The sequence below is a fragment of the Copadichromis virginalis genome, linkage group LG12 (assembly GCF_057382275.1).
Source record: "Copadichromis virginalis isolate Kocher_CV1m ecotype Utaka linkage group LG12, C_Virginalis_male_GT1.1, whole genome shotgun sequence".
Taxonomy (NCBI): Eukaryota; Metazoa; Chordata; class Actinopteri; order Cichliformes; family Cichlidae; genus Copadichromis; species Copadichromis virginalis.
In genome coordinates this window covers 26,000,384-26,012,735 of record NC_140629.1, presented here as the reverse complement: position 1 = coordinate 26,012,735, position 12,352 = coordinate 26,000,384, and the positions used below count along the sequence as shown (strand labels likewise).

The following is a 12,352-nucleotide window of genomic DNA, read 5'->3' as shown; positions in this document are numbered from 1 at the left end:
AGGGCAAAGGAATATAAAAAAAGGAGCTAGAAGATACGGATATCTCCTTCAACAATGCATGCTGTGAAGATACACAATTATAGGTAATATGGACAGAGCTGTGACCTGCTGCTCCTCATGTGGTCTATTTCAGCCTCTGTTCTCTGTCCTGTGTGTCTGGGCCTCTTCTCTGGCTTCCCTCTCTAATTAACAGTGATGGCGTAGAACAAATGGAGACATCACAGCGTCGGTTGTGGATGAATATGTAGAGAAGCACACATAAACAGTAGTGGGCACGCTTGCTGTCAGTAGCACCTGCTCTTGGTCCTGACAATGCATATTTAATATTTGGTCTCAAAGGATGGTGAAAGGTTGGAAAATCAAATAAACCTTGACACTACTACAATTTGTTTGTATAACTTTTTAATAAAAAGGAGACAAATCCCACCTTTTTCCCCCTGCTGTACCTATAAGAAAGCAAACATCCCCCTAATCCACCATGTGATACACTTCAAGGCATGTTCTTTGTTAAACCTTTGATGGTAAAGCTGACAAAGGCAGCAGTTATGAAACAAATCCAGAAAAGACACTTAGTAGCTGAATAGCTGCACACATCATGAAGGAATTCTTCAGGTAAGTGTCCTCAAATCTTTTCAAAGAGGCAGAAAAACAGTCCTTCTGAACTTTTTGTCCATCTTCCTGCAGGAAGTGAGCAGCAGCACTGTATGTGCGTCCTCCTCAGGTTAGCTCCTGTCAAAATAAATAAATAAAAGCAAAGATCCCTCTCTAAGTAGGAAAGGAAATAAATAAATTAGAGGGCAGGCAGAAATCTTCTTGTGATGACATTTGGCATGTGCACTTGGGTTGTGAGGAATTTCTTCCTGTGAGTTGATGGCCCAAATTGGAAAGCGTGTGAGAGAGCGAGAAAGGGGCCACATCTGGAGGTGTCCACGTAAGACAACAGAAAATGCCACGGTAATAAATTATCCACACAAGTGACTCACAACCTCATGAATTCATCGCTCTCTGGTTGGTTCTTTTTATCTTCAAAGTGAACACGATACTGTCATAAAACAACAAACAAACCTAGTGTTTTCCTCCAGTATGCAAACGGGATTCCTAAAAAAAAGGTGTTTGGTCTGTGTAAAATATAAATATAATATTTCATTTTTAACAGAACACAGAAAACATGTCAGATGTTTAAGCTGAAAAAAAAAAGATTCTTGCTGCTCAACAGTTCTTTGTCACATTTGGTCCCTCTCTTCCTTAGCCCACAGAATGCAACGTGCATGTTTTCCAAAATGATTTTCAAATTTTGATTTGTCTGTCCGCATAACATTTTTCCACTCTGCGTTTCTGGATCATGTTCATACAGTATTTGGCTTCTTCCTTGCACGATAGAGCTTTAACTTGCATTTGAGAATGGCACGATGAACCGTGTTTATAGCAGTGATTTCTGGAAGTGTTCCTGAGCCCCTACATCGATTTCCATGACAGAATCGTACCTGTTTTAAATGCAGCGCTGCCCGAGGGCCCCAATCCAATCCAATATTGATTTTTGTCCCTTTTGCACAGAAATTTCTCCATATTCTCTGAATCCTTTGATGTTATTATTTACTGTAGATGAGATATTCAAAGTCTTTGCATTTTAACACTGAGGAATATTGTTGCAAAATTTGTAGATTTGTCACCAATCTGTAGTTTTTTTTACAGATTGGTGAACATCTGCCCAACTCTACTTCTGAGAAACTCTGCATCTCTGAGATGCTCTTTTTATACCCAATCACGTTACTGACCTGTTCCCAATTAACCTAATTTGTTGGATATTCCTCCAGTTGTTTCTTTTTAGTACCCCCTAAAAAGCCTTTCGCAGCCTTCTGCTGCAATAAAATTCAAAATGAGCTAATAATTTGCATGAAATAGAAAGAGTGTGTTTTCTCTGTTCTATAATAAAACATGCGTTCATCAGATTTCCATATCATTGGGTTCTGTTTTTATTTACATTTTACACAGCCTCCTAAACTTTTTGGAAACTGGGTTTGTATAAATATAAGAGTATAACACTGTTTTCACACAGGAGCTTTATTCTAATATGCATTTTATGCACTGATTAGACACAACTTCTAAATAGACTTGCTTAATATAGTTAAGCAAGTGCTTAATTCAAATTAACACCTTTTTAGTTCATGATTTTAATTAACTGACCTACTTTTTATAGACAGCTGCTGTGTTGAGAACGATTGGTATTATTCGCAGTATTCAGCAAGAGTGAGTGAGAAAGAGCACTATCTTCGTTGCTGCACCAGCTGATATGATAAGGGTTAACACTCGTGAGAGAAGTTCAGAAAAACAAGAAGACAGAACAGAAAACAGATGGGTGCTCCAGGTGTCAGATAGAGATGCAAATACACTTTTAAATGTCAACAAAAAGAAAAAGAATAAGAGCAAACAAAAATGTATGACAAGAAAGAAGAAGGTGAGGCTAGGGAAATGGCACAAACACACAAGAAGAAACTGCCATGAAAGCGAAAGAGAGAGAGAGAGAGAGAGAGGAGAAAAAAGCAGTTTGAGGAACAGGCAAGTCTCAGAGCTGACAAGGTTATCTAGGAGTGTGCGTGCCAAGTTCTCTCTGAAAAGGAACAGCCTGTCTAAATGTCAACACAGCCTGGGGCAGTGGGGATGTGCACGGCATAAGATATGCAGCCAGGAGATATGAGAGGGACCCAGAATGATGCAGCAGCAGGGTCATTTACATCAGTCGATGTCATTAATACAGCAGCAACCACGGAAAGATCCCAGGCAGACGAAGAGCAACTAAACTTTATCAGAGATGTGAGATTTGCGAGTGTAAATGTAACGGTTAAAAAAAAAAAAAATTCAGATGTCTCTTTAGGCTCTAAACCATCACATCTTACCTTTCAAGTAATTACTGACAAATTATGAACTATCTTCCACAGAAGTCAATGTTTTGAGGTCCCGGTCACAGCTACAGCTGATGGTTTAAACTTTAAACTCAGATAAAAGGTTCTCTAGCACCATATACAGGATTTTATATGTTATTGCAACTAAATACACAGCATCCAACATGACTATGCATTATCAAATGTCACAGCTGCAAACTGAAAAATTGAAGGAACAAATAGGGAAACGAATAAGGATTGAAGTGTGAACAGCTTGAATGTGTCATTAATTTCAAAAACGTAGTACAGGGATCATTTGAGATTAAATGGTTGAAAATAGTTTTATCTACAGCTTCATCAGTGACTGCTATATCAGTTTCCTCTTGCACATTGATTGAATAATGATCTCCTGCACAGGAGTCTGTATTATTTATCTCTTTGAACGCTAACTTTGCTTATGCAATATGAATACTCCTATCTTCTGTATGTGCCACACTGAGGGGCCTCTTTATCAGCAGAGTCAGGAGGTAACAGATAAATGCTTTGGGTCACGTTTAATAGGATGCTCTGAACACCGTGCAGCAGTGAATAGTAAAGCTAGAAGGCACTAAAGTGGCCACAGGAGTAGACAACTGCTCCCTCTGCCCTCAGTTCAGAACAACAGCAACAGAAACAAGAAATGCGATGCTTGCCATTTCTATAAAAATCATTGAATGTTGCAAATAAGTTGACAAAGAAAAAAAAAAAAAGAAAAAAAAAAAAAGAAAGTGACACAACCACACCACACGCTTGTGAGATATTCACCTTTTTTAATTTAGAAATATAATAAACACAGTAAAAGTCAAAGTGGAACTACAACTCAATTTACCAGAGTTAACTGACCATAAAGTGTTGCATGTATTCATTCGTGCAGGTGGTTATAAACTCTGCTGTCCTAGATAAGGCATATAACTGCTGTCTTTTTGTTTACGATCACATACAGCTTAAAACAAGGACAGAGCTCATTCATTAAAGTACAGTGGAAATGCAAAGCGTAATTTCCTCTTAATGAGTATCTACAAGATGCAGCAGGGCAGGAAGGGCCCAGCAGGATTTACAAGCACATGAGTAAATGTTCATATTCGTTCTCTTTTTTTCCCCTTTGATGAAATGGCAGCTATGACGATGGCCTGCGCTGGAAGCACAATCGAGCTGCGAACAACATTTATGATTATTTAAACTATTTTGAAAACGATACCAAAGAAATGAAGGAGAGAAAAAAAAAAAAAAAAAATTCCAAACCATAGCTGGAAAACAAAAACTACGAATAAAGAGCTGCGTTCACATTAACCAAAAAGATTCACCAAGATTTCTTTCGTGCAGGAATGTTCCGGTATGACCCCATTAAGGCCCAGACAATGATCGTCATGTAATTACTTAAATAGAACTAGAAGAGCACAACGAACAGATGCTTCTGTGCAATGTAGAGCAAGCACTCAGAAATCCCAGTGGAGCTAAATGAGGAGGAGGAGGTACAGTGGGAGGTTGCGGGAACTGTTTCAAGCGTAGAGGGGTTCGTAACCATTCCTTCGGCTTTTACAGGTTATCGCACACACGCTCACCATCCCAAAAAACTGGAAAAGGAAAAAATAAAAATCAGAGACACAATTAAAATACGTTTTCTGTTTAGGTTACATGAACCGACTAATAAGGGGGATGAAATTTTTTATCTTACAAACCTATCACAAAGTTTGGCTTCCTGAGTGAAAAAAAAAACCTTGAAATATATATTTATATATAAAATTGAATTATGTAACACCCTACAATAATACAGACATGCTTGCAGGAAATTTTTTTTTTTTTTTAGAATTTCTTTAACAATTCATTTTTTTTCTTCACATAGAAGACAAAATGATCACACAAGTGCTAAGTTAACAAATCTATGCACTTCAGAGTTTGAAAGACGCAGGTCAATGACATATCCTCATTTACCTGCCAAACCACATTTAAGCTTGGTCTTACCTTGATGATGGCAAAAGCAACAACGACCAGCATGGCGTAGGTCAGAACATCCTGTATGAACTTCTCCAGCTTGGGCTCACAACCCTAAAAACACATACACAATCGTTGTGAGTATACATACAGTACATGCACATCAAAGGTATTTACTTGACTTTAGCTCCTTTTTTGTTGCCTTTACTGCTGGGAGTTTTTGCAGACTTAAAAACTGTCATAATAACATTTTTTTTTAATCATTAAAAAAAATAAAAAAAATCTGAGACTGAATGACAGAAGTATCCAAACTGCAGGTGAACACGCAGTCAGAGTAAACATCGTACAGTCCAGAGAAAGACAAACACGTGTGACTCAAGTGTGATTCACCTCAGTGTTAAACTGGTCCTTTTCTTCCAGTTTGCCATTGCACTGTGGCGATGAGGAGTTTTTACAGCAGGACAAAGGCAGCGTTTTGTTTGTAGAAAAATAGGTGGTGTTGGTCCAGTCGGTGTAATTCTTGACACCGCAGCACTTTAACTGCAAAAAGTCAAAGAGAAGAGGGTCATGTGCAAACGGAAACTATGATAAAGGTACAGGTAAAGATAAAGGTCCTACAAGAAGTTGAGCTAAGGGAAATATGGTACTGCGGCTGTGTTGCAGTGTTTCAAGTTTTGTACACACTGGATCGGTTTCTTCTTCTAATCCAGTTATCAGTTTCCCACAGTTACGTTTGACAGACACAGGAGAAGTAAAAGTGGTGCATGTAGGTCATGAAGCTGTAAAGTGCAACGACTTCCTATGAACTTCATTTTTATTTTTATTGTTGTCTTCTGAAGACAAAATTGGAGGGAGAAGAGGAAGTGAAACCATGTAAGAGAGAGAATGCACACAACAACAAAAGAGACAATGGAGAATGAAAATAGAATCAAGAAAACAAATCTATTATCAAAGTGGAAAATACACTAACCAAAGTCTGCATGCTGTCCACTGCTTCGGTATCAGAGTTCTTCTCCCCATTATACTTGGAAAGAGAGTCTCTTATGGGCTTCTCAAGCTGTCCATTGATCTGTTGAGAAACAAATCCCCCCCCAAATGTAAGCAGTCATGTAAGTTAACCGTGAGCTACGACAAGTATATTTTCCCTACTGTTACTTAAAATAACTAAACACAGATTAATATTCTAGGATTATTTAGAACACCTGAAGCGTCCGTGACTCACCTTGCTGCGGTAGATGAAGCTAAACACCAAAGCAGTCACTTCAGCTGCAAAGATCAACATGATGATCAGAAAGAACTAAAATGAATGGAAAAAAGAAATGAGATGTAAATTTGGATCCTAAAACAGAGCGAAAGATCAACAGAAACAAACATAAATGTAACAGAAAGGATGGTAAGTAGCATCATAGCTGAGGTGATAAGGGTTTGCTCTTGGGCTTCTACCTTCAGATTTTACAGATGAGCATATAAACATTAAGGAATTGGGAATATGATTAAGGCACAAATCACGTCTTGTCCTAATTCCCTCACACACACTTACAAAGCTGAGGCCACATTTGGACTCGCGGAGGGTTGAGCAGCATCCCACGATCCCAACAAAGAACATCACCGCACTGATTCCGATGATAATGGCTGCTGGGATTAGAGTTGACTTATTTTGAATCAGACTGTCAAAGCTGCCGAAGGACTTGATCACGTAGTGACCGACATAGGCCAGTCCTGCTCCTGCAGCCTGAAGGAAATGGGGACAGAACAAAAAAAGATTCCACTATAAATAAACACAGGTTACAATAGATGCTAAATCATCTGCACCTTCACAAGTCATTCTGACGATTTCATGAAGAAACTGACGTTCTAAACATGAAGTTGCTAGAAACCAGACTGCAACCGGTTTTTAAAAGCTTACACTGTTAAAATTCGAGTCAGTCACATGCTCCTTGCTTTGTCAACACAACATTAAAACCAGACACACCGCATCATACTTCCTCCTCTACAACAATTCTGTTTCTGACATGTTACACTGGCCAAACCTATAACTGTTAAAATCAATTATTTGTTTTAGTTCTATTTTTTGTATTGATTTTAAAACTTTTTGTTAAAACTGAGCACAAAGATGTTTGTTCTTATTTTTCTGTCCTACTGGCTCTCATGTGATTAACATACTCTGTGAGGGTCACTGATAGTCTGCCCCATTGAACTTTGATGCATATCTGGCGTTAAGTCACACTGCCATCACGACCTTTCTGCTAGTCATGCTTTAGTAGTGAGATCACCAGTCATATGACCGCAGGTATGAGGGCCAAGTTTGTGCATAGGGAGTTCACGCCTAAAAACAAAGGGGAAAAAAAGAAGAAAAGAAATCACACTGATTCACAAAAAATCTACTCTAGCAATGAAAAAAAAAAAGACATTTAAAAAAGGCTTCATTAACTAATAAGCTAACATTTTTGTATCTAAATGGCCTGTATTTATATAGCGCTTTTCTAGTCCCTAAGGACCCCAAAGCGCTTTACATATCCAGTCATCCACCCATTCACACACTGGGGATGGCAAGCTACATTGTAGCCACAGCCACCCTGGGGCGCACTGACAGAGGCGAGGCTGCCGGACACTGGCGCCACCGGGCCCTCATCTAGTCTATGAAAGATTCTTTCTTCATACGTTGGTGATGTCAGTCAGAAAACAGGAACAGAGGAGGTGTTAACCAGCAACGTTTTCATTTCTGTAGCAGACGGAAAGTCTCAGACACAAAGTTTCCATGAGGTTTTCATTCATTCATGCAATTTTCAGTTTTACTTCCCCTCAGAGTTAAGCAACTTATACATTGGTTGCTTGTGTCTAGCGCATCCTAACAATTCACTTTGTAGCTCAGCCCCATGACTCACTTTTCTTGATCACTTCACGGTCACGGGAACCCTGTGGGTTTGTTACGCTGTGCCCCCCCCCGCCCATCCAGTGCTCACCCCCTAATCCCTCCAGAATCTCAGATCCTGGGGCTCAGAAGCAGCACAAAGAGGCTTACACAACGTAAAACGCAACCTCTCTGGAATGTAACTAGCTCTCTGAGGCCATGAGGGGTTCTCTGAAGGTCCAGCTTCAATCTGATTCCAGGAAAAGACAAGACTTACTGTAAATTTTGTGAACCAGGAACCATTTAACTTATCGTTTCCTTAAATCAGATACATGAACTTTATTGCTGTGAAGCAGCAGAAATCCTGTTTTATAAAAGCAAACTATGAACATGTTCACTAAATCTAACCATGAAATATCAGCAACTGTTTAAAACACGTGTGAGGATCTGTGTAATGTTTATCACTGTGGGTCATAGTTCAGTTCAATCTTTTGAATGATTTTCTTTAAACAATCCCCCAGAATGAAACTGGCTGTTTATCATTTAAAAAAAATGTTCACTTTCCCACAGAAAGCTGAAACTCCTTAATTTATCAAATTGCTGGGTATATCATGAAGGTCAATAGTTAATTCAACCGGATACGTGATTTCTTCATCAACTCATGTCTAATCAGGGCTCTTGCTCTGATAAATCAGCAACAAAAAAACAAAAAAAAATGTCAAACTTGCACATTCAGCCTGAAGCTCAAACACAGGAATGCTGTTTGTTGGCTAAACAATCTCAGCAGGTTTGACTAACTCCACATCTGAGCTGTGCAACAAAGGAGGAAAAAAAAAAAAAAAAAAAAAAAAGCAGAGGTGTTTTTAAAATATGGAGTCATTTGTTGTCTGTAATGCTCACATGCTGGGAGGGAGTGAACATTACTGAAATAAAGTGAAGGTCAGAGAAATGCAATAACACCTTCATTTAATTCAAAGAGGCTCGGTAATCCAACCCAAGGCTGCTGGATGTAAGATGGTAAGTGTGGCATAGAAAGAGAAAGTATACAGGCTGGAACAGAAGATAGGAAAACTAGGAAGTGGAGAGGAGAGGAAAAAAGGATTTGAATACTCAAATTAAAGCACGTCCATGTTGTCTCTGGTAAATAATCACACACACAGGCTGTTTCTGTCTTACAGTTATCCAATTAGACACACACATTAACCACGGAAGGGACAGGCTGGGAAATTTACCCACTCCTTTCAAAAGCCTTCGTAAGGTCACTGAAGAGGACACAGGCGGGGAAGCTTGGGTTTATTAAGTCAACATTAACGAGCAGCACACAACTGAAAGTACTCCAACACAAAGACAGACATGACTGCACGAGGGAGTGAATGGCCGGAAAAATAAGAGCAGAGTCGGGCAGGTCAGTGATCTCATGAAAATTTCCCAGGCCTTTTTATTTCAGAGCTACATACGTTAGAAGTCTATTAAAGGGTAGGTGGGGTGAAATGAGGAAGTGCTCTGTAATGCTGCGACTGTGCTAGAATAAAAAAAGGAGGGCGGGGGGCTGACTACTGGGATCTTTATCAAACCATAATACTGATTTGTTTACACCCCAAACAGCACAATTCACACAGGAGGAGTAAAGAGAAAACAAATAGCAGCAGATTTTTTTTTTTTTTTTGAGAAACACAAATAGAAAAGCCCCCACATATTTATTTTTTCCCTTTCCGCATCACAGAGCGTCGTCAGTAGGAAATAAAATCTCTGCAGGTGGACGAACGACAGAATTACACAGCGACTCACCCAAAATATCAAGCTGATAAACAGGAGGATGATCTTGGCGACTCCGCAGTCCATGGCGTCTCAGTGGATGGTGGAGGAGAGAAAGAAAAAGACCGAATGTCCAGCTTTTTATGTCGCTTTTTATGTACGCCGAGTTTCTCCAGCTGCCCGCCCGCTTTGGTCACAAGTTTCCGTTGTGTTCTGACTGTACCGACTGATCACCTGGTCACATGATGATGGGAGGAGAGCAAAGCTACACAGCAGATCCTGCAGCTCCCCCTCCCACTCCAACCCGTGCATCACGTCATACATCAGTCTCACACGAGGAAGCCCGAGACTCTATCAAGCTGCTTGATATCACACGCGTTTTATTTTGGTTAAAGGATTTTAACATAATTTTGCGTAGAAAGGATTCTACTTTTAAATGCCTTTGGCATTTAAAAATGTATTTTTATTCATTCCCCCCTTTAATTCAACATGCAGTTCAGTTAAGTTCCATTATAAAGCCAAAGATCTTATAAATTTGTAGAAAATAAAATTACCTATTTGCAGTTTGTGACAGCCATTAGAAAAATAAAAATAAAAACAAATACACAAAGGATGGAACTTCCAATGCTCGAGGCAAAGAAGAGTGCACATAAGCAGCATGCTTTTCATATCACTGCATGAGGAAGGTGTGTTTAAGCTTACTGTTTAAGCATACATTTTTTTGAAGGTTATGTCTCAAATTTGCATATTGGTTTTAATCCCACCGATGTGCTCCAGTAATGTAATTTAATGTTGGCATCAATTATACAGTCATTGGTTGTGAAATACAGCACAAGATTCATTGTCCTTCATTGTCTAAGTATGTGAGATAATAGGGGGGTCACATTTCTTTTTTTTTATTGTTATTAATAACAGAAAAAATATGTATTTTAGTCGTGTGAAGCATGCTTAAGTAGTGACTCTTTTTGCAGTAACTCTGAGGACAATAGGCAGCTATTCTTTCGGATTGAGTCAAAAGGTTATGTGGATGGGAGTTATAGAAAGAGAAAACCACAACACAGACAATTTGCAGCCACAAAAACAATTGTTTTATTCAGAGTAGTTCAGCAGAAGGCTTCGTTTGACCTGTATGCGCTCAGTTCTGTATCACTGCAAGAGATTAAAGCAACTGACACATTTAGATTAAAGCAATTGACACTCATTTAAATGAATGCGGGAGCGGCAGAAATATTCAGTTGCTCTTCCGACTGTGACATGGGTTATAACTGTTAAACCACGGCTGCACGCTATTCAGAGGAACACGTAGAAGCCTCGGAGTAGGTCTCTTTGCCTATAGAAGTAAAGGTTTTGTATTGATAATGAGGCCAAGATGACCAACAACTGCAAAATCAGTCAAGGCTTTGTTGTTAAAGAGGATGAAAGTCCAGCATCTGCCAGGGAGTTTCTCCCACTCTGGGTCCAAATTCCAAGAGTTTATTGCAGCCTTATCAGACGTGCTGCAGTATACCTGCATCATCCTGCTCTGCATACAAGCCCACGATTAAAAGCTTCCACACGCGAGAAATGGAAACAAAAACTACACATCTGAGGCTTTCAGTGGGCACTTCAAGCTGGTCTCCCGTGACAACACTCTCACCACCTACAGGTCTCCATCAGAACTGCACTCCAGCCAAACAAAACTCCAGTGTTTGTGAGGAGGCGCTATCAGCGCACTACAGAAGGCACGGAAACGTTTGCCAATCTTTTCCCTCGCGCGCAAGCACACACAAGTACATATATCTTATCTCACATTAATAATAAGAAAACAAACAAAAGTAGCGCGAGAAACCACGAAGAAGAGAAAAACACATCCCTCTTTCACTGGAGACGTTTTTGATGGATTGCACTAAGACTGTAATATTAAAACATTCCCAGAAGTATGTCTGATAATTGCATTCATTTTAAAACTGATATAAAAATAATATAAAATTAATATAAAACAAAGACTCCAATGTTGGACTACACGATTTAGTTTTTTCTGGTTTATTTTCCCGCTGTTTGGCTCCACCTGTGGCAGATTTTATTGCGTGTTTTTGTAAACAAATATCACAACCCCCCTGTCCCCCACGGGTATGTAACAATCCTGTAAAACCCAATAAAACCGATGGTTTATCATTAAAAGGTCAAACAGCTAAGCCGTGTAAAGCGCGTCAGAGTGCCTGAAGTTTGTTTTGGTTTCACAGATGCGCAAGTAAAGGATGGTTTTTGTACATTCATGTGTGCTGTGCTGTTTTACCAAAACCAATTAAGTGCAGTGTAATGAAACATGATTCGTGTTTTTGCATTTATATGCACAGAACTGTTATAATCTCATAAGTGAAGTTATTTTTGCACAATTTTTACGCAGCAGTTCCTCATAAAAGTTAATTGATGCATAAATAAGAAATGATCTAAATTCAAATTAATTTAAATGTATATTTATGTACAAGCACCCCACTGGAGTCATTCCACAAAGTGTCTCGTTAAAAAGAAAGCCCGGGAAATTAATCAGAAATTCGTTTCTTGGGCTGCCCCTCCTCACAGGCTGATAACTACTCTGGCTTTGGTCCATCTATACACAGGGAATACACAATGTATAGCCTTAATTTCACTTTCATGTTACATATATTCATATCAAACAAAATTTTCTATTAATTATACTTTAACACATCATCCCCAACTCAAAGACCGCCCTTGCTTTGATTCCAAGTTGAATATTTATCATTAGAAGTCTCTCTGTGGTTACCTCGAAATAGAATCAAGGGAAGTGTGTTTCTTGAGTCTTCTTTAGGTGAAAATATTTCACAATAACGGTGGAAATAAAACTAAATTTTGGGCTCGGTGTACTAGACACGTCGCTATGTTAGAGTTTATTTAA

General features: G+C 39.1%; 1 protein-coding gene across 1 annotated transcript; it reads right to left on the bottom strand.

Moving 5' to 3' along the window:
* Positions 1-3,665: 3,665 nt before the first annotated feature.
* tspan36 (tetraspanin 36) lies at positions 3,666-9,701 on the bottom strand. Its single transcript, XM_085475663.1, has 7 exons — positions 9,490-9,701; positions 6,391-6,582; positions 6,073-6,147; positions 5,821-5,919; positions 5,241-5,390; positions 4,881-4,964; positions 3,666-4,492 (listed from the first exon to the last, which is right to left on the bottom strand). Exons 1-7 carry the CDS (start codon positions 9,541-9,543, stop codon positions 4,418-4,420), a joined length of 729 nt encoding a protein of 242 aa, XP_085331789.1. The 5' UTR covers positions 9,544-9,701; the 3' UTR covers positions 3,666-4,417.
* Positions 9,702-12,352: the final 2,651 nt, after the last annotated feature.

Bases quoted from the DNA above. Each gene is read 5' to 3' on its own strand.
- tspan36 (XM_085475663.1), bottom strand. From the start codon at position 9,543: ATGGACTGCGGAGTCGCCAAGATCATCCTCCTGTTTATCAGCTTGATA. The intron at 6,148-6,390 runs GTAAGTGTGTGT...CATTCATTTTAG, and splicing joins CCAAATGTGGCCTCAGCTTT to TTCTTTCTGATCATCATGTT. The intron at 4,965-5,240 runs GTGAATCACACT...ATGTGTTTTTAG, and splicing joins AGGACCAGTTTAACACTGAG to GGTTGTGAGCCCAAGCTGGA.